Source organism: Pollachius pollachius (genome assembly GCF_949987615.1).
Source record: "Pollachius pollachius genome assembly, chromosome: 7".
Classification (NCBI taxonomy): Eukaryota; Metazoa; Chordata; class Actinopteri; order Gadiformes; family Gadidae; genus Pollachius; species Pollachius pollachius.
In genome coordinates, this window is record NC_136940.1 from 23,146,876 (window position 1) to 23,173,181 (window position 26,306).

At 44.6% G+C, this 26,306-nt stretch overlaps 4 protein-coding genes across 5 annotated transcripts in view; 2 read left to right on the top strand and 2 right to left on the bottom strand.

The window, feature by feature from the left end:
- Positions 1-632: 632 nt before the first annotated feature.
- timm44 (translocase of inner mitochondrial membrane 44 homolog (yeast)) lies at positions 633-9,171 on the bottom strand. The gene is made up of 13 exons (XM_079739230.1): positions 9,127-9,171; positions 8,661-8,768; positions 8,068-8,241; positions 7,833-7,913; positions 7,507-7,656; positions 6,803-6,939; positions 6,202-6,287; positions 4,702-4,794; positions 4,471-4,595; positions 4,031-4,081; positions 3,835-3,924; positions 3,084-3,194; positions 633-2,363 (listed from the first exon to the last, which is right to left on the bottom strand). Exons 1-13 carry the CDS (start codon positions 9,154-9,156, stop codon positions 2,244-2,246), a joined length of 1,356 nt encoding a protein of 451 aa, XP_079595356.1. The 5' UTR covers positions 9,157-9,171; the 3' UTR covers positions 633-2,243.
- Positions 9,172-9,463: 292 nt separating this feature from the next.
- hnrnpm (heterogeneous nuclear ribonucleoprotein M) lies at positions 9,464-16,895 on the bottom strand. Of its 2 annotated transcripts, XM_079739618.1 has the most exons (15): positions 16,663-16,895; positions 16,095-16,273; positions 14,539-14,595; positions 13,592-13,710; positions 12,946-13,386; positions 12,644-12,797; positions 12,503-12,552; positions 12,354-12,414; positions 12,127-12,240; positions 12,002-12,046; positions 11,207-11,299; positions 11,021-11,122; positions 10,324-10,925; positions 10,160-10,211; positions 9,464-9,836 (listed from the first exon to the last, which is right to left on the bottom strand). In XM_079739618.1, the coding sequence occupies exons 1-15, from the start codon at positions 16,740-16,742 to the stop codon at positions 9,673-9,675; spliced, it is 2,313 nt and encodes a 770-aa protein (XP_079595744.1). In that variant the 5' UTR covers positions 16,743-16,895; the 3' UTR covers positions 9,464-9,672. The 2 variants fall into 2 exon arrangements, with proteins under 2 accessions (XP_079595744.1, XP_079595743.1); XM_079739617.1 differs by lacking the exon at positions 16,663-16,895 and having other exon boundaries at positions 13,592-13,685; positions 13,828-16,231.
- Positions 16,896-17,508: 613 nt separating this feature from the next.
- On the top strand, positions 17,509-20,685 carry LOC307078701 (ras-related protein Rab-11B-like). Its single transcript, XM_079740642.1, has 5 exons — positions 17,509-17,678; positions 18,498-18,693; positions 19,158-19,351; positions 19,472-19,552; positions 19,712-20,685. The coding sequence occupies exons 1-5, from the start codon at positions 17,639-17,641 to the stop codon at positions 19,855-19,857; spliced, it is 657 nt and encodes a 218-aa protein (XP_079596768.1). The 5' UTR covers positions 17,509-17,638; the 3' UTR covers positions 19,858-20,685.
- A 502-nt stretch (positions 20,686-21,187) lies between these two features.
- The window catches only part of pip5k1ca (phosphatidylinositol-4-phosphate 5-kinase, type I, gamma a), a 34,798-nt gene continuing 29,679 nt past the window's right edge, over positions 21,188-26,306 (top strand). The window contains exon 1 of the mRNA XM_079739228.1: positions 21,188-21,368. Coding sequence (XP_079595354.1) covers positions 21,236-21,368 — 133 coding nt within the window. The 5' untranslated portion in view covers positions 21,188-21,235. The remainder of the gene's footprint in view (positions 21,369-26,306) is intronic.

A 26,306-nucleotide genomic window follows, 5' to 3' on the forward strand; every position in this document is an offset into this window, starting at 1 on the left:
CTCTGTTGTGAGAGTACAGCAGATAAGCTGAAATTCACAACGTGCTCTTTTTCAGGGAGGAAAAAAACCTGATTCTCGGGTTCCACGTTCAATGTGAGATTGTGTCATCCCACGTGCGGTAATAAGAGACGCTGCAGTGACCGCACGTTTACATTTGAAGCACATAAAGACAATTACCCGGAAGGTATCTGTTCCCGGGCAGACTCGTGGTAGACGCGCGGTGAGCAGATCGTGTGTGCTATGATTGAAAGGCGGAGGTTCCCCGAGGGAAAAACGTACATATTGATTTGACAGTTTCAATTTGCTGCTCTATGAATACTCCGATTACGATAAATGGGACATTACGTCTGAGGACCAGGGCGTGGAGCGGGGATATTGCAATTCAATGCCATGGATCAGAAACAACACTGATGTAATAAATGACCATCGCTCGAACTGCTTTGAAAGCATCTTGCAAGAATTGATTACGAAAAACGGATTAGGCAAATAGACAGGTAATGTAGTTTGTGTAATTAGATAGTGACACACGTCTGACATTCACTTGCCCGGGAGTCACCCAATGTATGAATAGAGCACAGCCACAATCTCTGCTCTAGTTTCATAGCATTACTTTTAATAGAATGAAACCCTGACTACTCTGCAACAGAAACACAAACAGTGATGAGAGGCTCGGATAGGCTGCATTGTCAATGACTTGATTTACATTTCAATTATTAATTTAAATAACTTTCAGGTCAGCTATGTTCAGCACAGCCATTTAGATTGATAATATTGCACACAGGATACACATTTCCACAGCTTTGAGGTAAATTATGGTATGCATGCCCAGTTTACAGTCCCCAAGCGAGAGGGTTTATTTAGCCTTCATGTTGGAAATAAAAAGGGCTTTTGTACTTTTGACACAAGAAAATAGTTTGAATTGAGAGTCGAATCTACTTATTAAAAATAATCATGAACAATGAAGACAAGTGAGTTCAAGTGGTAATACTGGACTGCTTAGCATTCATTATATCTTCAAGGCTTTTTTGACAATGTATCGGTTCTAGCATTTTACATTGATTCCCAAGAAAAAACTAAAATGCTGTATAATTAAATATTTGAAAGTTTTGCAATTAAATTAATACAATTTGGGCAGCAACAAATCTGTCAAAGTACATTGCATTTGCATGGGATGAATTATTATAATAACATTATTAAGTATAGCAGAGATCATAAAGCAAGTGTTTTCATAAGTGGTTACTCATTACTGATATGTCAAGTGTTCCACTTCTGCTCTGGGAAACCAACGGTAAAAATAATCTCAGAGTAAGAATCATTCCCAAAGGAAATCATTTGGAAACGGGAAGAACTGAATCAATCGAGAATGAACTTTAAATAGAAAGTGCCCTTTAATGAATCACCAGATTTTTCTCCTGATTTTTTAGGCATGTGTGGAATTATTCCCATCATATACATTTTTTAAAAAGGTCTCTTCAAATAAGAAAATCAGGGGTCATCAATATTACTTTTTATAATAAATATAGACTTATCTCAAGACTCCAATCACCTCAAATCCTACAAACAAATGTCTTGTACAAAATAATGACGCCAGCAGCACTGCCTGGTACATTAGCATCATACTATATTCCTTCCACACACACACAAACAGACCCAGATCATCATCCCATTTGACAAGATAGCAGACATGTATGACATAAATCCCAGTGGAAATGTACCAAACGTCATAGATTCCAAACCCATTTGTTTCAACACGAATATCCGAAGTCAATTGAGAAGAACCAAAATGACCATAATTACGTTCCAAACTCAACTGACAAGCGGACAGGGCGGACAGCGGAGGACGTTCAAGTAGACCAGTCGGTAATATAGTGCCCCCTTGTGGCCGCCCGCAGAACAACTGGTATGCGAACGCGGAAGTAAGCCTTCTCTCCCTAGGTCTGCCTCGCAGCCTGCAGGAGCATAAGGGAGAAAGCCTGGCTGCCTGGCAGCGTAGGGGCCTGGTGAGCAGATAACGCCTCGCAGCAGGTCGCTCTGCACCTCTGTCGGCAGCGCGGCTCCCACCATCCCCACCCGTCTTTCTAACTTCTACCTCTTTGAAGTGTGAGTGTGGGGCTCTTATCAGCCAGCCCCAGGGACCCCCTGAGTCTTCAACCCCATCCCTGGGTAAGTAGTTGGGTTGTTTGGGTGTGCAGTGCGTCTGTGTGTGTGTGTATGTGTGTGTTAAGGCGTGTTGCTTCCCCATCTCATAGGATCTGCTCCGTGCTGGAGGCGGAGATGTCCAGCAGTCTCCAGGCGGCGTACGGGTTAAGCTCCTCCTGGTCCCGACACAGAGCCCACACGTACATGATCCTCTGCACCTTGTCCTGCAACGCCGACAGAGCGCACAACGAGGTCAGCGATGGGACCAGAAGAACGAGAGTCGAGAAGTACGAGAGCCGGCATCCAAGCCCTGCGTCAGCGGACTCAAAGGACAGCTGTCATTTTATCTCCAGACATTAGGAAGCCGTCCATTAATCCCCGGGGAAGGTTGCATCGACCATTAATCTGTGGCGAGAGCACTTTCACTCTAAACACCAGGCAGGCCTCCAGCTGGAGTGTGCCGCTCAGTGAAAACTTTGGCCAATCAAAACAGCCGGAGTGTGCCAGCGCCGCCTCGCTGAGATATCGCCGCTGTCATTGAGGAGCCCTCCGTTTAACATTAGCGTGCCTTACAGGATTTATGTTATTATAAATAGCTACAGACCTACAGTCTAGCTAATGCGCGTTCTTCCTTGGGATTACATAATCAATGCAGATGTGCTCACGTCTGGAATTCAAAAGTGAACCACAGACACTGTTCACGGTGAACAGAAACATTTGCCAATTATGGCATATCTATTAGAAAATGTTGAATAGATTTGTGTTGTTTTGATTTCCAAGACTAAGAGATAAACATATACTGTATATACATACACTATGTATGCATATAATACAATACTGTACCGACGGCGATATATTGTTTCTTTTTCTTCTGGCAAATGTACTTATTGTAAGTCACTTTGGTTAAAAGCGTCTGCTCAATGCCCTAAGTGTAAGATACATACAGGGTCGCCCTCCACCACGTCTCCCCTGGTGTTGCGGACCACCAGGACCATCTGAGCCTGGAAGGTGATGATCAGCACTGGGCCCTGCTCCATCATCTTGCCCATGGGCAGCTGGAGGTGGGACGGAAACATAGAACATGAAACGGAACCGCCGGGAACAGCAAAGCAAGCACACATCAAGGACTAACCTTGCAACATTTATCGTTAGGGCTTGAAGCTCGCTGTGCACTAGAGAATGGGAAATGCGTCATCTCCGACCCACGTGCATTCGAGCTACCAAGTTGGAAAAACATGGATGTTAACGCTTAACTATAAGAATACAAATGTATTATAGATTATAAATGATCTAGTTCTGAAGAATAAGTGTCCAAGAAATTGGTTTCTCACACAAAGATACTGAGGCCAAGGCTTGAGTGATTAGGAGACTTGTCCAAACCGGGAAATCATCATGCTCACTATGCAGGATATCTAAAGTTTCACAATCCCATGAGGGGAAGTGGTTGCAGGAACACAGTGGCAGCTAGGCGATGGAGAAATGTACACAGCAGCAGTGTTCATCGGATTAAGATTAAAAGAACGTTGATTGAATGGAGGTTCTAACAATTGTTCTCTGCAAATATATTGATTTATATTGACACAAATTGTCAAACATATTTAATTGAAACAAAAAAAAAAGCCTTTAAAAAAAAAGAGTTTTTGTTAGAATTGGCTTCTGCCTCCAAGATCGTCATGGCAGAGTGTCGCCACTTACGTCAATACTGTCGATGTCCAGGATCTTAGAGTGGAACTGCAGACCCATGGCTTTGGCCTGCTGGATGGGGTGGGCTAGCTGACTGTACGTCTAACCACCGTGGAGAAAGAGAAACGGACACAGTTTGAGTTTCAACAGGAATAATGTTCTTCACGGATGGATTGACAGTAGAGTCGGCCAATGAGAGAGGACATACCGCTTCATAGCACCAGTCTCTCAACACCTCCAGCTCCCCTCGAATCATCGCCTGTACAGAGGACACACACACACACACACACACACACACACACACACACACACACACACACACACACCGTTTACATCTGAGATCTATCCTCCATGACCCATGAGTGATCCAGGTTCTAAAGGTGCGTTCCCACCAGAAGCAAAGCAAATATTCTACTCGCACGAACCGCAAACTGTTCTAATGCAGGTGATTCAGCGTCAAGCAAAAATCTTGCTTAAGTTCGGCGCAAGTAGAATTTGCATCTATTGACTTTGTATGTATTCGCGCTGCACACGATTTTTGCTTTGCTTTTGGTGTGAGCGCATCTCAACAGGTCAATACAACAACAACAGTTTGCCGCCGAACCCCAATGAGCCCGATTGGCTGAGAGAAAGAGAGCAGGGACACACCTCCAGGATGTTGGGAATTATGTCCCGTTCACACTGCCTGAGGAAGGAATCCTTGTCGAAGGCGGGGTCTATTTTGAGAATCTCCGTGAGCACCTCCGACATCTCCGTCTTTGAGAAGAGTCCGCCTGATTGGTCAGTCAGTGAGTCGATCAGACAGCCACACACACCAGGTGATAATGAAAGGCATGGATCCATGCTAGGATAATGTGGGGGGGGGGGGGGGGGGGTTACCTAGGATGTCAGTCATCTTCTCTGTGACAGCGCGGGACGCCCTGATGATGGTGTTGTCGCTCTCGTCGTACTTCATCTTCATCTCGAAGAACCCTTGGAGGAGGAAGAGGAGGAGTGGGGACAGGAGGCGGAGGGAGGGACGAGGGACGAGGGGGGAGTCAGAGAGAGACTCAGCAGAACACAGCTCTCCATTCAGGGATGATGAATGAACAACAAGCGCCTCCTGACGCACGCCAGGAGAATTCAAATACACGCTCGTCTTTAAGTACATGAAAGCGCTCACGCACACACACACAAACACTATGAAATGTATGTCTTTAGTGCGTGTAAAGTGCTGATGCTACCGGAACATCAGTGCTAATTTAAATCTGTTGACTTAGCACAAAATCATAAAATGATGTCCAAACATAATCTATAACCACACTTCCTCAGCCAAAGAAATGTCGGTCGCCATGCTCCTGTGAATAATAACTACAATGATGAAGTAGACTCGCTAATAGCAGAAGCATAGCAATGAGGTTATTCTGAATAATGCCACTTCCTATGGCCCCTCCCTGCCTGTCAAACTCTACTGCAGACCTTACAAACTGCATGGCGCGAGTTGAGAAGACAGGGCCTCAATTAGATTGCTTTCCATGAGCTAAACTTAATGCATGGTATTTACATGCGCGTAATGTATATGACTACAGATGAGTGCATATGTATGTGTATGTATTTAGGATGACATGTTATTAATGGCCAAGCCGGGGAGATTCTGACAACAGAAAGATAAATGACCATAACGACAAATTAATATGTAGCAAACGTGATTTAGTACTCCAGTTCTGCCCTTTCAAAATAAAATAGCGAGTTAATAAAGCCTGGCAAATTAGGTTGCTTTCCTTGAGTAAGCCTTAATATATAGCATAAGTATGTGCACAGATTTTTGTGCGCATGCATTTAAAACGTCTCCAGTCCCATGGGGGGTTTCTAAAAGCAAAGAAATATCCACGGTGTTAAATGTAAAACACACAATTTTGTACTAGTGTGCATTTATTCATGGTAAACACCATGAAAATTATTGACATGCACATTTTTCAGGTAAATTCATCGAGACACACAGTCAACAAATTATCCGTCTCACTTTAAAGGAATGTACCTAAATCGTTACATTCTATGGAGACTATATAAAAACATACAAATATATATCTTTTTAAATCCAACTCAGGACAATTTAGAAACTTAAATTTTACCTTCAAAAGGCCACCTATTGGAGGCTTCACTGTACTGATCACTGTATTGCACTTGGTGGCTTGTTGAAAGTCCACTACAATGATCTTTTTTATTTGAGTTTCTAAATATTCCCATGTTTTTTTATTTTTATTATTTCATTTTTTTGCATGACAATGTTTCTATATTAGGCACTTTTGAGTCTGCCTCGTGTATGAAAAGTGTCAGATAAATAAAGTTGGATGCCTTGCCTAAGTTGGTTAAAGTCAATAAAAGTGACGTAATCCTTACTGTTGACCACCACGTTGTTGTCCTTGAAATCCTTCCACTGCTGGAACCATTTGGAGTCCTTGTGCAGAACCACGCCCATGGCATCCCTGCAACACACACACACACACACACACACACTTTAGTGCTAGCAGTATTAGTATATAATCCCCTCGAAATATGAGTCAGGTTTTCTTTACCCTTGAATGAGACAAATCTGCATACATTTCTACAGTAGCCCACAATGGACAGACGGATCTAGAGGGGATCGAGAGGATGTGTTTAATATTTTCTACCTTACTCTTACTTTTAAACGATGACCTTTAGTTTGACAAACCTCATTACTAAGCTTCTCCTTTCCTGCATTGTTGGAAAATTGCGGTGTGTGTGTGTGTGTGTGTGCGCGCGCGTGTGCGTGTGCGTGTGTGTGTGTGTGGGGTGGTTGGTTGCCATTCACAACCTCACCGCTAGAGGCCACTAAATCCTACACACTGCATCTTTGAATGACAACGTGCAATGTCCTTGTTCAATTCGGTATACATCGCTTCCTTGTGATATGCCCACATTTTCCCCGTCAGAAAACCATTAAGAAGAGCCCAGGTGGCCGACTGAGTGGAGCACATACTCGTTGGCCACAAAGACCTTCCCCTGCTCCGCCGCCCCCTTGGAGGAGAACTCTGTCCTCTTCCGCAGTCTGGAGGGGGGGCGGTAGGCCCCGGTGTGGCCCAGGTCATCAATCTCCTTCTTCACACTCTCCATGCCCTGACAGCACACCGGCAGGCACATATCCACGTTTGAACGGTGTCTATTTTCAAAATGTAATATATACACACGAGTGCTAGAGGGATCACTCCACACCGTTTGTGTGCAGTGATGGTCATTTCGATTAAATGTATTATTCTGTTGCGTTTCTAACCCTTCCCATGACCTCAGAATGAGTGGAAGTGTCCTAGCTGAGGGCTGCATATCGGTGAACATGTCAACAGGTGCTGCTAAGGGAACTTATTTTGTTCCAAATAAAATAGGAAATGTTAACCAAATGCTACAAAAGCTATAAAGTTTACGAAGAGGCCATTCTTAAAGCATGATAATGTGGCACCACATCCATCAGTTTCTGTCCCTCTCTTTTTATTTTATACACTTTTTATACACACATTTTATGTTTCAATTCATAATGTCTATCACGCCCTGCAGCAAAGAGAATTTTTCTTGCTGGAAATAAAATATGAGCTGGACTTCCCTGAACTCAGCGGTCACTGTTTATAAATGTACCTCCTCTGTAATGTATTATTTGATATAGCTACAACCGGCTGTAAAGAGACACTGTACCTGTGATATGGCTCTGAAGGCTCCCGTCTTCCCAAACTTCTCCCCGCTCCTGGACACAGAGTCGGCCGAGCTCTTGGCCGACTTGGCGGCCTCCTCCACACCCTCCTTGATCTTCTTCCCGAGGTCTGTACGACTCACCTCCTCGAGCCCCTGATATCACTCACACACACACACACACACACACACACACACACACACACACACACACACACACACACACACACACACACACACACCAAGTCTTTACTTCCTTTAGTGTAGAATAGACGACGATGGTTTACAGAAGTGAAGGGGAAAAGATAAGGTTGAAATATATTGTCACATACCTCTTTTACTGACTCTGAGATGGTCCCAAACGTTTTCCTGAGTACTTCTGAGGTCTTTGCCGTTTCAGACTCTATCGTTTTCTGAGAGAAAGATGAGTCGGAACATTTGTTAACAACAACCTCTTCCATAACCCTGAACACAATCTGAAAACTCATCTTCTTCAAATCTTGGGATCATATCGTGGGTCTCATTAATGTACAGTACACCGTTTATTGAATCGGGTTAGGCACTGACGTATTTCTTGCGAGCCTGCTGAAGTGCGTCCGATTCTTCCAGCTTCTTGGCCTCGTTGCGGAACTTCTTGATGTTCTCTGTCATCTCCTTGTTCTTGTTCAGCTCCTGCTTCAGGTTCTCCAGGAACCCCCCGATGAATCCCTTCCGGCCCTCCCCTCTGGACGAGTGCCGGACCTGGGAGTGAATATGGAGGACAACAACATGGAGACAACATCCCTTGTTTCTTCATGCCCTCTATTTCGCTTTTGTCACATACTTTAAGAAAAACTGTTATTATTCACCCTAAATGCCCTAATGCCCTAAATGTAAATGCATTAAATTTAATTTGGCAAGACACATTCCTCAAATTCGATTTATGGTGGATTCAGATAGTGTGACTTCAGAGGAAAAATATATTGCTAAAGAAGTCTAAAGGTAGACTTGGGGTTCAAACCCAGAACTCTTTCGTCTGGGAGTCAAATAGTCAAACAATTAGATGGCCCTGTTCTCGTGTAATTCGAATCTAATATAATAGTCATTGAGGTTTTTGGATGAGGAGCTTGTTTTCATAGTTCAGAAGAACTAATTGAAGAGGTCGACGGTGTAAAGACTACCTGTGAAGAGGTGGTGAGGGATCCGCATACTCTGTAGAAGTGATGTCTATTATTGTGCAGGGGCATGTAAGAAGGACCGCATGCCTGTACACACCGCCTGACACATATCTAGAACATAGGAAAAACAAAATAACCCAGAATCCCCAAGTCAAGGACTTTAATCCATATGCTGCGAAGCATTCATACTCAAAGCATTGGCACAAAAAGGGAAAAACAAATTAATTTAAATGAATTAGTGTTTTTATTAATAGTATAGGATTAAGGTTGGATTAATCACTTTCGGAACCCGATGTTGTTTTGCTCAACCCTCCGGGTTTGTCGGATCGTCCACCGATCTCGTTAACAGCCTATGCACTTTTAGTAATAGGTATTTAAAATGAAATTTGTTTTGCTATAATTGTTAGATCGTTAACGCAGGTGGGGCTAAAGAAAGTGTGCTCTCAGAAGCATTTATTTCAAAACTCACCTGGGAACACAGACACAAGCAGGCCGCCATCTTGGTTGCATTGCCTGTGACCTTTTCCGGTGATGACCTATCGTCTACGGTGGGAGGAGCTTCCACTATTTCAAATGTTGCAGGCAGACAAATTAATCTGCATTCAATTTTCAACTAAGCAATTAATAAATAGGAAATTAATAATCGAAAAATGTATGGGTTAAAGAATAAGCTATGGCAGATAAGCGAAATAGATGAGCCAAGTTCACAACTTTTTGGTGCTTCATTCAACTTAAAACTTTAAAGTATTGTTTATCAGGAATACAAAATGATGCACAGGGAAAAAAAAAAAAACACAACCCAATAATTTCCAAATGTTAAGATTTATTTATCAAAACACCTTAAACAACAAAGGCCTTGACAGTTAAAGAATGACAAAAAATAGAAATGTGGTCACTAAAAAAGGGAAATAACTAAAACAGCACTAATAAACCAAATAAAAGTTGGAACGGTCACTCAAATGACAGGTCGGTTGTATGGAATCAGGACAACACATGGAAGTTTGACTGAGTGAACTTATGCATTTCTATCGATCCTAACGTCGATCTCTCTGCCGTTGAGGCGATATCCGTTCATGCTTCGGCAGGCGCGGTCGGCCGTCTCTGGGTTGTCGAAGCGAACCACGCCACAGCCCTTTGACTTGCCGTTCTCCATCTTGATGTCCGCATACTGCACCATGCCTACAAAAGTGAAGGAGATAACGTCAAGTCACGATTGGAATATTTCAGGCTTAATGACAACATCGGGTCGATCTTATCCTAGTCATCTTCGTTGTATAAGGGGGATTAAGGGGGGTTAACCTAGCGATCGTTAGTGCTTGGTACTTGTTCTATGAATATCCTTACTGTACCGACAGATGTAGTGTTTCTCTTCTGACAAATGTACTTATTGTGAGTCGCTTTTGATAAAAGCGTCTGCTAAATGTTCTCAATGTAAAGGGGTCCTCGTCTTGGTGTAGTACTAGGTTGAGGCAGAATGGCTGTTGTGTGGTTTGTGTTCTTACCACATGTACTAAAGGTATCCTTCAGCATCTTCCATGTGAAGTCAAAGGGCAGCTGCAAGACAAAAACCACACCATGTCAGTCCAATCACGGCATACAATTTTGAATATCATAAGCAAAATCACCAAAACATAAACATTTACACAATGCATCAGAGATCACTCACATTTCTGACAAAGATCTGGCAGCCCTTCCTGGCGTTGATGCCCCCGACTCCGGGTCCCCCAGCCCCGGCCCCGACGAAGGAGTTGCCCCCGAAGGTGTTGCGGTCCATGTCGGCGGGGCGGTCGAACTGCCCGCCGACGTTCCCGGCTCCCATGCGGTCCATGTTGGAGCCGATGCGGTCGAGGCCGCCGGTGGGGAAGCGATCCAGACCCCCGGAAGACCCCATGCGGTCAAAGTTGTTCTGGCCCATTCGGTCGAGCCCGGTGTTGCCCATGCGATCCATGCCCATCGGGGAGCTGAAGTCCAGGCTGGTGCTGATGCGGTCCAGGCTGGACGGGCCTAGGCGGTCGAACCCGGCGGGGCCCAGGCGCTCCATGCTGGAGCTCATGCGGTCCAGGCCAGAGCCCAGCCGGTCCATACTGGGCCCCAGCCGGTCGAGCCCGGAGCCCATGCGGTCGAAGCCGCCAGTACCCCCCAGCCGGTCCAGGTCGGCCCCGCGGTCCAGCCGGTCCATCCCCAGGCGGTCCATTCCGGCCAGGCGGTCCAGTCCGGTCCCCAGACGCTCCAGTCCAGAGTTCATACGGTCTCCTCCGAGGGAGTTCCCTACAAGTCGGACGGACAGGTCACCATTAGTACCAACAACCAAATAGAGACATGACGCGATGCATCGTCTCCAGACTTAAGAGGAAAGTACTAACCCACGCCTCTTTCAAAAGAGTCTCCAAAATTGTTGCGGGTCATGCCCATGTCATTCCGGCCGAACTCCCGGTCGAATCCACCAGCGATCCCACGCTCCATCTCTGAAGACGCAAGAGATCCCGCCATTAGAGGAGACCGGCCGCGCGTGAAGACGCTCCCCGCATGCAGCAAGGTTTAGTCCTTACCGTTCATTCTACCCATGCCAGAGGGTCCGAAACGATCCATGTTGTTTCCTCCGCCTCCTCCACCACCACCTCCACTTCCAAAGTTGTCCATACCTGAAGCGAAAGTCACATTAAGGAACACATTAGTAATTGACCGATATTTTTTTCAGTTATCGGACGATTTTTATTTTTTTTTTATTTTCTTGATTTACAGAGAGTTCAATAAAGGTTTATTTCTTTAAAAAATGAGACATTGTAACATTTGTTATCATTTTTATAATGTTAATTGAGTGAGGCTTAGCCTGGAAATCCAGACCCACATCTAGAAAACTGTAGGGTCTGGCAACGAGTAATGAAAATGGCCCAACTCGAGGGGCCGCACCAAGCATACATTTGAAAATATCAGAAGAATACAAGGGGTGACGTATCCAGACCAGTGGAGCTAACCAATAGATAAGACTCTTGCCGTATCGGTAAAACAGCAACGCTTTTGGCCCGCCTATATTGATACATCGATGTGATTGATTAATGTTCTGGGCCAGGGGAGGCCCAGAATGTACACGAGTATATTGCTCGTTCCCAGAGTGATTCGCTGAGCAAATTCAAATTGTGCTCTCGCAAGAACTCTGGATTTCCAGGGTATTATCGGCTGAAGAAAATCGGTATCGGCGTATCGGTTATCAGCTAAGGCTGATGATAGAATATCGTATCGGCCCTAAAAAAAAATCCAGATCAGTCGATCCCTAGAACACATCCCTGGGAAATATATACTAGTTTGTTGACAATGGTTTTGTTAGTTTCCATGAGCATACATACCTCCTGCTCGGCCACCCATTCCACCGAAGTTCATTCCGTCCATTCCTACAAGCCAAGGTTTGTCAAGGATTAGCCAACGTGTCACTCTTCATTTGATGAAAACTATTTATTGAATCAACAACTACCTCCGGGGCCCATGTTGCCCATCCCGGCTCCCCTGCCTTCTCCTCTGTTGAGCTGGGTAGCGTCGATGGGCTGGCCCCCTGGCCCGAGCCCAAGACCAATACCGCTCAGACCACCTGGGCAGAGACCAAAGGTGGCCAATTAACTTTATGGCCATTCGTTTTCATAATCAATACATTTTATCTTCAATGTGCACTGCAGGCATTTGAAGGTTTTGAGGTTGACTTACGGGGAAGAGCAGCTGGTCTCTCAGGTGGTCCGAAATCTCCTTTGGGAAGAGATTTCTCATCCTGAAAAAATATATAAGATGTTTCCCAAAATGATATGGCAACCTTTCTAAAGTGTATTTTTTGTTTGTTAATATAGTAGATTACTTACCAGTTTGACGTGCATGACCCGATTGAAGAGCAATTGGCCATTGAACATAGCTGAGCATAGTTTAGGAAAATTGTATTTAACTGCACAAAAAGAAAAACAAACAAAGGAACATGACCTTGCGTTTCATATTAGAAAGGATACAGACAGCCTGGACCGCTTCAATGGGCATGTCGAACGTCACGGTGCCCATTCCTCGGCTCTTCCCGTCCTTATCCTCGAGGATGTCCGTCCTGACCACCACACCCGCCATGCCAAACACCTCCTTCAGCTTCTTCCAGCCCACCTTGTAATCCAGCTGCGGAAAACAGGCGACACCGTTAAAAGATTGAAGCGCACACTACATCGCCTACTTGTGAGGGGTTCAACGTAAGGTTCTCGTTAAAAATTCAACGTTTAAAGCATGTGGCGTGCCACAATCGTATTCAGAACCAAAGGGTGCTTACGTTGGCCACAAACACGGTGCTCCCGATCTTGCCGGCCTGCAGGCCATGGATGATCTCGTTGGGGATGTTGGGGTTGTTCATCAGGCTGGGTGGGATGTTCACGGTGGGGGGTCCGCCGGGGCCTGGCCCCATGCGGTCCATGTTCATCCTCTCCATGCCTCCCATGCGCTCCATGTTCATCCTCTCCATGCCTCCCATGCGGTCCATGTTCATCCTCTCCATGCCTCCCATGCGGTCCATGTTCATCCCGCCCATGCGCTCCATGCGGTCCATGCCTCCCATGCGCTCCATGTTCATGCCGCCCATGCGGTCCATGTTCATGCCGCCCATGCGGTCCATCCGTTCCATGCGGTCCATCCCGCCCATGCCTCCGTGTCCCCCGGGGCCTCCACCGCCCTGGGCTTTGTGGGCCTCCCTCTGGGCGATCACACCATCAGGGTCCTGGGGGGGGAAAATAGAAGCACAAGTTAGCAAAGTCGGACAAAGCGGAGGGATTATCAAGTCAGGCGCTCACCAGCTTCCGCAAAAGACGGAATTGTTCAAAGTGTTCAAAGTTTCCCTAGACACTGCAGTGGGTCTGCTAAATGCCCTGAATATCAAGTAAAAAGAGTGTCTTTTTGGCTGTCGTGTGAATGGTGTGCTCCACCTCTTTGACTTTGAGCGGCCGTCCGTTGAGGATGTGTTTGTTGACCTTCTCCACAGCCTTCTTCATGAGCTCTTCGGTCCTGAACTCAACCACACTGAGGAGGAAGAAATGACTCCTGACTATGCACCTCGTTTTATACAAACAGACTTTGGTTTTGGACTATGCTTTAATGATAAGGAACATCAGCACTCGTTATTGTTGTGGAAGTAGAAGGGGAAAATAAAGCGAGAACTTACGCGCAACCCTTTGTTGATTGAAGATGACCAGGCAAACCATGGAAATGGGGAAAAGGACATTCAAGTTAGCAAAACGATTGTTTTCCAGAGATTAAGAGACTTGGGCATTATAAGTGGCAGATATAATTTATCACAATTAAATTACATGCACATAACATGTGAAGCGTCACAAAAAAATACAAATAGTATTGGACAGGACTTGGTTTTGCCTTCATACCCTCAAGGTTAACAGATTGTAAACCAGTGTTCACAACTAGAATTAAACATTCAATACCAAAGTAGCATTGGCCAATTACAAACCCTTCTCAAAAGGATTTTCCAATATTCACCGCCAAAGATTTTCCGGTAAAAGCCTCTGTGCCACTGAAGCAATTCTACAGAATGAGTTACGAGTAACCGCCATGTTGCAACCTCTTGCGGAACGGACCCCCATGGAACTTCGCATTGTAACCCAACAACAGAAAATCACAACATCGTTGGCAATCTCCCGAGATTGGCTACCAAGAAACCTGCTAGATAAAGATAACCCTCCGAGAGGGCTTCAATGAGAGTTGCCAGACAACACCGAATCCACTCATCCTGCGAGCCACCATCGGAGACGCTGCCCCTCGGGTTCTCAAGAGTCACAACAATTCCCCACAATTACAATAAACCCAAGAAGACGGTGGGTCGGTCTATCGTTATTCAGTGTTTTGATTCATGTGTTTTCACTTACCCTTGATTTTCCTTCTGCGTCCATTAAGTGTTCCACGTACGTTACCTCACCCACTACAAATCAGATTCCAGAGACGACACACACCAAAGGGAGAGAAGCCGAGAGAACAATGGGGGTTTAGAGCAGACACAACAGTCGGCTGGTGACAGCGGGCTCCGACTGACAGTCCAGAGCCTCTTCCCCGCACCTCAGCAACACAATCCGGTACAGGTCTACAAAAAGCAAGCTTGTATCGCACAGGGCAATGTAAATACGTCACTATATTCTTAGCCTGTCCTTGTAATATCCCCCGAAAACCATGAGCCATAACGGAGGACAACTGGAGTTTGAATAGCGGTCAGCCACTGGAAATGGTTGCGCTGCCATCGAAAGCCACATTGCATACTTGTCCCAATTTCAATTTAAATCTCAATCTGTCTAGCCCACTACATGACCACCAGGTTAAGACTTTGTCAAAAGGACAACTGCAGTCGATGCACCAGTAAATCTACATTTCTTGCTGATGACTAACTATAGAGAAACAATCTACCAACTGGCTTCACAAAATAGGGGGGGAAAGAAAATCAGCAATCTCCAACATCTGCTCCCTAAATGGACCTGAGAGCAAAATTCAACAATTCTGATTTTTGTTTAAAAGGATGGCTGTATCCTACTGGTAGAAGATCATGAGTGTTCAATGAACTAACACCACTGACCAAACCTCTACAGACAAGGACAGGACGTAAGAAGCTGCTTCGTTTTGTAGACCTGTACCCCAAGAAATTCCAAACGCACATCTGTGATGGGCACAACATGGAGACCTGCTGAGAAACAATGGCTGTGTCAATAGGTCAAACCTAAAAAAGAAAATGCAATTTAACTGCACAGTCAGTTGTACAACCACAACATAATCCACCGGGAAAAGGCAATTGGTGACCTCTTCAACACATACTTCAGCGTACTTAAAGCAGATGTATATGTTGCATTGCATTTGATACACCTAAGGCTTTCCAGAGCCACATACCTGAGGAACAAAATTAACAGATTGGCGGTTTTTACAAGCCCAGTATAAAATCGATATTACAAGCTCAAGATGTGTTGACTCTGCCATGGTAAAATGCAACAATGCAATTTATAAAAAATGGCAGCTTTCACCAGTGGACATAGCACAACAATTTGTTGTAGTATGTGCTTCCAAACTGCACTTCAGGGAGTCCAAAAATACAGCGCAACCCCATAGATGATTCCAAACCATGGAATTCCCACCAACACTACAAAAGGTACAACTTCTTCTTCAAAGAAACCATGTCGGCTTTGCATCAGCAAGTTCGGTCAAAATCCATGTAGACAAAAAGTGGATATCTTAAGTTAAGCGAAAATCCTATTTATTTTTTATTTAAATACATTTATATCCGTTCAACTGATTCCAACTGCACCCTTACAAAAAACCCTGAAAGCCTCGATGCCTTAAAATCTGGAGTAGTCAATCAAAATGACAACTGAAACTGCAACCTCTGCTGTAGCAATGGAGAAAAGAAAAAATTAGTATTCTATCCATCACCGGAGACCCTACCTTTTTCTTTCATTAGGTCTTTGAGTGCCTGCCATTTCACATCGTATGGGATGTTGCTGACAAACACACGGTAACGCTTGTTCACATTTCCATAGGGTTCAAATCGTCCGCCACCTCTCTTCTGGGGCCTCTCCTTTCTGCTGGGCCCGGAGTCATGCTTAGGTTTACCATTCACTTCTCTGTAAAAAACACCACAAAAGTACAATATTCGTGGTTATTTTCCACCAACAACTTAAAAACATCAGGCATATGTGACGAGAGTTTCACATTTCGGTTTGGCATACGTTAGTGCTAAATTTTACAATGGCTACATTCGCGTACCAGGATTTAGACGGATCCCGGCCACGCGTAGATAATTACAGCGCTTCTGCGACTTACGCATTGTGAAGGGAAAACCAATGGGTGTATACGTTTTATAAAACATACGAATAACCAAGATCACGCAATGTTTTTTCACATTATACCCGTATCAAAATTGCCTAAATAAAATGACCCATGTAGCATGTTCAGGCTACGAAACGCTAACAAAGAGCCCTTGAATGAGTCGACGGGAGGGCAGGCTCGTTACCCCTGCAATGGCTGCTGCTGCTGCGGAGTAGGCTGGACTGGCTTCTCGGGGACGGCTTCGACCTTAGCCTCAGTCGACATCTTCTTGCGCAGTTGGAATGGTTACCTCGTCAAATGAATTGAGACGATATAGAGAAAGTACTTTGCAAACCAATGTAATGCAAATCAAAACCGGGTGAACCAAATCCGAAGGGCAGCTACGTCCGTCTCGTCCCAAGCTACTGAAATGGCGGACAGAAAACGTCGCTTCTAAATATTCCCCGACGTTGCGAAGGCGGGAGGCCGAGAGGATGCTGGGAGTTTACGCACCACTAGTACCGGGTTCCTGCTGCAGTTCAAGCACCGCACTTTTAGGACCCTAGTTTTCTTGACAATAATATGCCTTCGGGCTTGAGTTTATTTTTCTTTGGAGGGCACGTTTCTCTCCTAACTAACTATATTAACACATTACCTTTTCAAAAGTACGATATAGGTATTTCACAATACATAACTAATTGTACTAAGATTGAGTGCATTAAAAGGCTTCATTATTCAACTCTTAGATTCTTAAAGCAGAATCAAAGGCTTTTTAATTCAACATGCTGGTATTGGTGGTATGATGAGTGAAGAAAAATCGCATGTGGCCCTAATCCTCCGTATATTTGACATACAATAAAGGTTTCTTTCTCTTTAAGAGACAGTTTTCAATTACCACCTATTTAAATTGCCAGACAACCAGCACCAATGTTGTCCCATACCCCCTCCTTTCTCCTCCTTCTCCTCTTCATCCTCCCTCTTCCTCCTCCCTCTTCCTCCTCCCTCTTCCTCCTCCCTCTTCCTCCGCTTCCTCATCCTCCCAGGAAGCCACCCCACCTTGTGGACGCCGCTAGCAACATCCCGTGTTGTTATCAACCATTGTTTTTTGTCTGGACCTGATTTTATATATATTCAGTCAAAGGTGTTGTGAGACTAATTAAGATAATATATCAATACTAGTCATGGGGAACCGAGACGATGAATATGATTTCTTGTTCAAAGGTATGTGAGCATTATAAATCCGAATTGATAGCTAGCTAGGTTAGCATGCTAGCTATGTGAACCATGATGTACCACCACAAGTGCGTAAATGTACAAGCTACTTTACCACATAAGTATTTTTGTAATTAGTTAACTATCAACTACAAGATGTACGGATAATTATTCAGATTGTTTGGTATGGCTTGTCTACGTTGAGTTTTTCTGGCATACAAGCAAGTTGTGTGTCAGAACAAAAAACCAACGTGATGGAGGCAGATAACTTTACCACAATTACCACAAAGGTGACGAAATAGTCCTTTATGGACACACGAGTTCATAACTGGATGTATAACAGTATAGTTGTAGTTGTTGTATAAACCATATTGAATATAACTCAAGAAAATCTTACACATCCTGTTGAATTAATCAGAAAAGTGACAAGACAAACGTGTAGGCTATGGCTGTGAAGTCTAGTATTTAACCATATTAACCGTTTTATGCGGGTACAATCCCTAACGACTAAGTACCACTTGTCTATTTCATAACAGAAGGCAAAAATTAGGCTAGTAGGATCACTTTGCCAAATATTCTCTTTAGTGTCAACAAGTTACGCAGTATGTTCAGAAACTGCATCACATTTTTCCTGGATTCTCCCAGATATTTTTAATCCGAAATTGAATGTATTCCTATATAAGGGGGTTTGTTTCATGGGCACTGTTCATCCCTGTGTGACGTGCAATGATATGCTACCTCTTGTTAAATCGGATCAAAAGCAATTTTTATTATCTGTCATAGAGTGATAAGATCTTTATGGCTGAAAGTTGTGTGTTTTGCTTCTAGTTGTACTAATCGGTGACTCAGGAGTAGGGAAGAGCAACCTGCTTTCCCGCTTCACGAGGAATGAGTTCAACCTGGAGAGTAAGAGCACCATCGGGGTGGAGTTCGCCACCCGCAGCCTCCAGGTGGACGGCAAGATGATCAAGGCTCAGATCTGGGACACAGCTGGCCAGGAGCGCTACAGAGCCATCACATCAGCGTGAGTCGGGTTGAGCTTGTGTTACGTTAACACTTGCAGGCGCATCCACATGCGTCTGCCCTACCACTGTGGTCAATATATTGTTTGGTCCCATGCAACTCCAGTGACTTTGTTGTTAAAGATAAATGCAGAGAAATAAAATGTCACTCATATTGTTCTTCTGCTATACAGAGCTTTTTAATGTTTGCTCTGATAAACATGTTTTCCAATGTCATTGCCATGCATTTCTGATCAACAACGTAAAGCAATTCATAGCTTATATAGCACCAAATAGCCACACATTGTGTCATCACCATTGTCAAGCTTTCATCTTCATGTTGGCACCATTATCAAAACTGGGGGGGCCTTAATGAAAATACTTCCTCAATATGCTCTTTTTCAATATAGTTCAAAACATTAATAACCATTAATAGTACATTTGACTCTTGTAAATCCTTTCCCCTGCATCGGTGGTTCGCCTGCAGGTACTACCGGGGCGCGGTGGGGGCTCTCCTGGTGTACGACATCGCCAAGCACCTGACCTACGAGAACGTGGAGCGCTGGCTGAAGGAGCTGAGGGACCACGCGGACAACAACATCGTCATCATGCTGGTGGGCAACAAGAGCGACCTGCGCCACCTGCGGGCCGTGCCCACCGACGAGGCCCACGCCTTCTCAGGTGAGCCTCCTAGAAAACATTGCTCATCAGCCGCTGGTTCTCAGGGTTTGACTCTTGAGACGTCTGAACACAAGCATGCATGTTTTTTTTTGATGTATCGTTTCTGTGTTTCCAATTCAGAAAAGAACAGCATCTCCTTTATTGAGACGTCAGCACTGGACTCTACAAATGTAGAAGAAGCATTCAAAAACATTTTGGCAGGTAGGAAGAAAGTCTCACGGGGCATGATTCCTTGTAGGTCCTTATTGTTGCGTTCAATCAAAGAAAAATATACTTAATTTGTTTCCTCATCCCAACATACTATGGGGTTCTGCTATTGATATTTTCCCTTTTACAATTGTTTTTTTAATCTTCGTACAGAGATCTACCGCATCGTGTCACAGAAGCAGATGGCAGACAGGTTTGCACACGACGAGTCTCCGGGCAACAACGTGGTGGACATCAGTGTCCCTCCCACCACCGACAGCCAGAAGGGCAATAAACTCCCGTGCTGTCAAGGCCCGTGAACTCCAAACACACCTGTGTCTTTGTCCCACTTGATCTTCTCTTACACGGCACAACACTCTCTTCATATCAAATTCCCCCCCACCCATTCAGTTTTCCCCCATATCACAGCTCACGGCCAATGCCCCTGTTTCTGTTCAGTTTTACTTGGTTGTACAGTCCTTTTCTGTTATATGTGAATTCACCTGTGCTCTTCTCTTTTGTTGTTGAAGAAAGAAACTGAGGAAAAGCCTTTATTTCACTTTGTACAGCAAGTTTTTGTTGTTTAATTGAGACGATGTGAAAGTTCCTGCAATGTAGGAAAGGGGCAATTGTGCATGTTTTGAATGAAGCCTAATGAAAGTCATGGAACCTTTAAAGGTTGATTTGTACTTCTGTGGTGAATAGCCACCGGAGGTTTGTGGTAGGTCTATTACTCACGTGTGTAGCCAACAGAGGTCCGCTTCCTTTTTCCCTCTCCATTTTGTAGCTGATGGGGAAAACAACATGGAAAGGATAATAGTATGTTCCTTTGTTGTTAACACATCTACACATTATGAAGATCAACACACATAAATAAACGCTAGTACCAGCATAGACAGCCACCACTAAACCGTGCAGCTATTCAAAGCAGTTTAATATAATTCAGCCTTTACTGGCCCATGCACTTTACTGTATGCGTTGATGCATTTCAGCAGTGACCTCTAGATGGTGCTGCTGTGTAAATAAAACACTGGCAAATGAACGCCACCTGATGTGGCAGTATTGAAAGTATTATTTCTCACTGTATTTATTAAAATGTATCTGGCTAAAGTTTTACTTTACGTAAAAATGCATACAAATTTGCAATAAAATCCTTTACAAAAGTATTCTGCCAAATGTTCGTTTTTGAGGGACTGATATTTGATTACACGCACAAACACACACACACACACACACACACACACACACACACACACACACACACACACACACACAATACTCAGTATAGGATACAGGATAAAAAGCAGTACCGTATTGGTTCAAAGTCAACATATGAAACGAAAAATGCACCCAGGCCCAGGGGCCAAATAGATAACCTGCGCTCAAGCGACGGCTGCAATGACCCAGATATCAGTCAGAGGGAGCCAGACTGTTTGAATCCAAACCAAGCTGCTGCTGCCAGTTCCCCTATAACAGCCACGGGTACTGTTCAGTCGGTGTTAGAGAACTGCCGAGGAGCAACCCATTTCGATCCACTGCACGGATGAGGGAGCCGTAGCGGAATACAAACACTATTTTAGCGGTGTAATTTACGCCATTTGCTGTCAGCCGTGTTCAACGCGCCAGGTTATCCACCGACACCGTACCGTCATCGCGGGTCTTTCTTCCGAAGGGCTCGCCCTATCTCCGGGAGTCTGAATGGAGGCAGGAGCCGAAGGAGCGTTTGGGCTGTCCGAGGCCAGGGAAGGCAGCCCGGTATCCGGCGCCACAGCATCCGATGATGGGGACACTGTCATTGGAGTCAGCTATGGAGTCGACTCCGGTGACACGGGTACGTCCCTGTTACAATCAATTGTATATACTATTTTGTCCTGGTATTTTTTACATTTTTATTCAATCAGTTACACATATATCCTCGATGATACTGTTTGTGGGCCAAAAAGTACCGAATCATCTCGGCTAGCATGCTAGTAGCCTGCTAGGCGCTGGGCAGATGGGTACGCTGGGCAGTTTGTGGTGTAGGTGGCGGCCAGTAAACATCCGCTGAAAACATATTCTCCAAAGACCATATGACACGTCTGGTAAACCACAGCAACGATTATATACGTGCAGTAGCGAGAAGACTGCTTTTTGTATTTAATTCGCGTGCTGTTTTACCCTTTAAGTTGGGAGTAGTAAGGTCGGCAGCAGAAGGAGGTTCTAGGTGGGCAATGCATTCGTGCTCCAGTGATGCTGTTTGCACAGAGCTGTCTCCAGCATCCACGCATCCTGACAGCACGTAGGCAGACATGAAGGTTTCATTAATTATAGTGATTTGGTTGTCTTGCAATTAAGCTTTTTTTTTGTGTGTGGGCATTCATTAATTAATTTGTTTGAGTAGAAGTAAAATGTTCGTCATATTTAAATTAAGTGGCCAGGTTGCCTAATTGTTCTTGCCAATAATCGTTCGGGCTATTTACTAATACCATAAATGATACGTGTATGGAATATATAGGCCTTTAATATACAAAGGAGAGGATACTATGGGGAGATGGTTGATCGTCTTCATAAGCGGCACATTGGTTACTGAATAATGGTTATGTATTCATGCACTGTCGGTGTGTGTATTATCATTTGCATGTATAATGCAGGCCTATGTGTCATTCAGCAATACACATATCCAGTTTGTTTTTTTACGGCGGATAATGTCAAATACCTAGGGTGTGTTCTTTGGGAAACAAATCATGCCTGTGTGTCGATGTGCTCGACAATGCCGCTCACATTATATTGGGTGGAACCCAGAGCCGTATTTCAAGGTTGGAAGAACCGGGCAGGGAAAGTGCTGACTTGAACAATAGTTTCCTGCGGGAGGGCCAACATTTCCAGACTAATTGAATCAAAAACCTACAAAGGGACATGCTGTATGCAAGTTGGGCTGTGTATTGACGTTGAACACGATAATCAATGTGAATGTTGGACTTTGCGTTTGCTAGTATATTTTGATTAATTTGAACATACAACTTGTTGCACACTCATATGAAGTGAAAGGGAACAATTCCCTCCTCAACAGAGAGTGGGTTAGCTTTTGCACAAGAATCCTGGATAGCTCAACCTAGATGCATTATTCAGCAGTGCCCTTCTTCCACCAAATGTTTTCTGCTACTCACTTACTTCCTGCTACATGTGGACCACTGGCAGTTGTTTCTTTTCACATGCACTTATTTTATGGACCAGAATAGCCCCTGATATCCAGGTGTGGCAAGATAATGAATAACCAAGAACCTCATGTTTCATTGTCGGGTGTATGTAGAGAAACTTGCATCTCTGAAACTTGTAGGCTACCATATTGAGGTTGGATTGGTAAGGTTTTTATAAACCTCAAGACTGATCAGTGGGCCCTTGACATGACATAGAACACAGCCAAGATGGTTTCTTAGTGATCATGCTGTTGTGTATTCCAGCAGTTCTTGTGAAGTGAGGTCAGGAGATGCCTACAGGTAAACTGTAGTAACAGGGGATCTAAACCTTTTTTACTTGGAGACGGAACACCATAGGCACTCACTATCCAGCTCCTGGTATTTTGCATTCTTATATTGTATTTCTACTCTTAATTCTTGTAAGGATCAGGGACATTCCAATGCAATTTTTTCCTTCCCGATACCTAATTCAGATTCCTGAGTATACCTTGTGGATGCTGCTGACACAGCATCTAGCATTGTTGCATGTTATTCCGACTTGGTAGCTCGAACGCACGTGGGTTGGAGATGACGCTCTTCCGCATCATAACGCTGCACATGTTTGTGATCTTCTTTGCCTGTGTAGTAAATGAGCTAGTCACGTGACAGTAATGGATCGGCGCATAGACTTGCGCACTCCCCGAATTTCCGATACTGGTATCGGAACCACTCTAGAAGTGAGTTCGGTTGATGCCTACAGATGCCTGCCTGTGGTCAATGTGGTGAACGGGAACCAGCATCCACTAGTACTTTGTGAATGTGCTTAAGGCTATCGATGGTGTCCTTTGGTGTCCTCATTGTTGTGTGTGATTTGGCTCGTGATGAAGAGCCGTGGTGAGGTGCAGCTGGTCTGTGTGATAAGCAGTGCAGCTGAGAGGATGGAGTGTGTTCCTCTCCTCCTGTACCAATGTCTGGCAAAGCAAGGCACTTTAAATGTCAAGGTCTTAAAGGTCATGATGACCTTGTAGTACCTACAAATCAAAATACACATTTTTATCTTTACGTAACACTTCAAACTGAGAGTCGTTGTTGATGATCTTAGTGAAGGATGTAAGCATGTGACTCGCTTTTATACAAGGTGGCAGTTCTTTCCAAGGGGGTGTCTTCAAACCAAGCGTTGTGTCCACTGCTCTGGAGGATGTGGGAACAAACGTTGTGTGGGCGTCACAGTGGGCAGTATAAATAGCGTCTATTTGTCTGTGTGAACTGCCTCGATTGACCATTGTCCTGCAGCCCTTAAAAAAGAATCAATCTGGCTCATCTTCTCTGTTGTTCATACTGGGGTATGGTTAGCTCCAACCATCAAATACATAGGGTGCTATGCATTTCATGGTTGAAACGGAGTGCCCCTCTCCTCCTCCAGGGAGAGATGCCCAGGGATAAGACGTTGGATTGCCTCTATTTCCATCTCCTTATCTAACTCACGTGGGCTGTCAGAACTGCTGATGGAGGCGTGACGGTGGGCTTCCACCTGTGTAATTAACCATTGATCCAACTGTGTCTTCCACCATGCGCTCTCTCTCTGTCTCTGTCTCTCTCTCTCTCTCTCTCTCTCTCTCTCTCTCTCTCTCTCTCTCTCTCTCTCTCTCTCTCTCTCTCTCTCTCTCTCTCTCTCTCTCTCTCTCTCTCTCTCTCTCTCTCTCTCTCCGTGGACGATGACCCATTTCTATTTTATATCCGTTGGGCACTTCTTATTGCATAGAAGTTACCTCTGGCTAGCTAGCACATGCTAGCTAAGATTAGAAGTCATAACTCCACGGAAGTAATTGTAAACCTGGTTTCCCGACCCTGACTATAATCTATCAGAGTAGGACTATTACATCTACCCTTTCGTGCTGTTCTTTGTTTTTCCCTGTGTTAGACCTTAGTTTATTGTCCCAAGGCAGCAGTTAATATACTTTATTTCCCTATCGTGTCCCATGCATCTCCACTGCTCCTAGAAATGTTATTTACTGTCATTGTATTCTCACAAGAAAACGGAGAGTAGAGGTGAAGAGACGATGAAAAATGAGAAAATTGCAGTCGGAAGTGTCAGCAACAGAATCACACTTTCTTTACACCCTCCTTTTGGGCTTTTTCGATTCTCACTTTAACTGCCACTTTGTCAGCCACTCGATTGTTTTCCTGCCTCTCACTTCCTTTTTCTTTCTTTGCTCACGGCTTTCATAGTGTTTTTATCACAGCGTCCGTGCTTGTGTGTCCTTGCATCATGCTTAGCTGTCATTCGGCGGCATCGTGTATCTGTCCTGCATCATGGACCCTGACAGACTTCTTCCTCAGGTCACAAGAACTTCTTCATGTAGATTGGCCTGGAGTCATTATATGGTGTATGTGGTTGTCTATCAAGAGTGCCCACGTCTGTAAGCAATTAAGCCTGTTTTTATGTCTCAATCGTTCTCTGTCGCTGTATCAGTATTAGAGTTGTTCCAATACTGATACCAGTATAGTATACCAGCATCAGAAATTCCTCCAAGGCAGTATTGGGTATCGGCGAGTACAGAAGTCTATGCCCCAATCCGATAGCATCACAACCACGTGCAGTGTGATGCTGCGTTAATTAGTGTTCGGAGGTGGAAAGTCGGAATGGAAAACGCTTTAAGGCTTCGACGGGGCACACCAAAGGTCAACCAAGACACGAACCAGTCGCATAACATCCCTGATCGGTCAGTTGAATATTCCATTCGCTTTTTTTTCAAAAGGACATTTTCGCTTGCACACCTACCGTTTCCATCAGCCAGGTTCTCACTCTGCCGCTGGACTGAAGGACTGAGAGAAGTGGGCATGGGTCACGTGTCTGATGCCGTTAATTTCTCTCCACCCTGTCACTCAAGCCTCTTCACACTCGTCAGTGCAGTCAAATAAAGTGCAATGTCGTTTAAAAGTCGCCTGGCTTGGAAGGTACATTGGAACAGATGTCTGTCATGCAGTGTCTTGCACTCTGGAGTTCTACACGACTGGTTTCTGGTCACGACTGTTTTTTTTTCAGGCAGGAGGCAGAAGTTTGATTATTAAGTTAGAAAACAGAGAGAGGAGACACTGCTTCTAGGATACGTTTTCAGTGTGTGAGTTTGCAATCTTGTCTCATGTCTAATCCGATTAAGTGACCCAGAAAGAATACGATTGGGATTAGCAGAACAAGTGATCATGACCCTGTGTCACTACCTTAAATGCTCCTCTGCAAGAAATCATACCCATGTTCCTTTGTGTGGAATGGACTGGATGTTTGACCCAATATGCCAATCGGCTATCCCAAAACAGAACCTGATACGTCTTAATCAGTGGCACAATAGATTCTCCTGCAGGCTCCCTGTTTTAAAATAATCCGGCTGCATGCATCCTGATGAACAGCTCATCATTTGTCTCTAGCCAGTCTGCCCCGGCAGCCAGTGAAACCAGCTGGAAGGCATATATTACAGCCTGCTTGTTTCCCTTAACGTTATTGATCATAATGGCAGCCGGCATGACTTGGCAGGCCGAATAAACATCCACCCCTGACACTGACAGTCCCCCAGCCTCCACCACTCTTGTTCTCCGCCCCCAGACTACTGTGCTCT

What these genes read in the sequence shown, in the direction of transcription:
- timm44 (XM_079739230.1), bottom strand. Translation starts at nt 9,156, where the DNA reads ATGGCGGCCTGCTTGTGTCTGTGTTCCCAG. An exon ending in GCTTGTGTCTGTGTTCCCAG is followed by an intron (nt 8,769 to 9,126) that starts GTGAGTTTTGAA and finishes CCTATGTTCTAG; the next exon opens with ATATGTGTCAGGCGGTGTGT. An exon ending in TGGACATCGACAGTATTGAC is followed by an intron (nt 3,195 to 3,834) that starts GTAAGTGGCGAC and finishes TCCCACCTCCAG; the next exon opens with CTGCCCATGGGCAAGATGAT.
- hnrnpm (XM_079739618.1), bottom strand. Translation starts at nt 16,742, where the DNA reads ATGTCGACTGAGGCTAAGGTCGAAGCCGTCCCCGAGAAGCCAGTCCAG. An exon ending in GGCCGCTCAAAGTCAAAGAG is followed by an intron (nt 13,387 to 13,591) that starts GTGGAGCACACC and finishes TTCCCCCCCCAG; the next exon opens with GACCCTGATGGTGTGATCGC. An exon ending in GGATACCTTTAGTACATGTG is followed by an intron (nt 9,837 to 10,159) that starts GTAAGAACACAA and finishes TCACTTTTGTAG; the next exon opens with GCATGGTGCAGTATGCGGAC.
- LOC307078701 (XM_079740642.1), top strand. Translation starts at nt 17,639, where the DNA reads ATGGGGAACCGAGACGATGAATATGATTTCTTGTTCAAAG. An exon ending in ATATGATTTCTTGTTCAAAG is followed by an intron (nt 17,679 to 18,497) that starts GTATGTGAGCAT and finishes TTTTGCTTCTAG; the next exon opens with TTGTACTAATCGGTGACTCA. An exon ending in CGAGGCCCACGCCTTCTCAG is followed by an intron (nt 19,352 to 19,471) that starts GTGAGCCTCCTA and finishes TTTCCAATTCAG; the next exon opens with AAAAGAACAGCATCTCCTTT.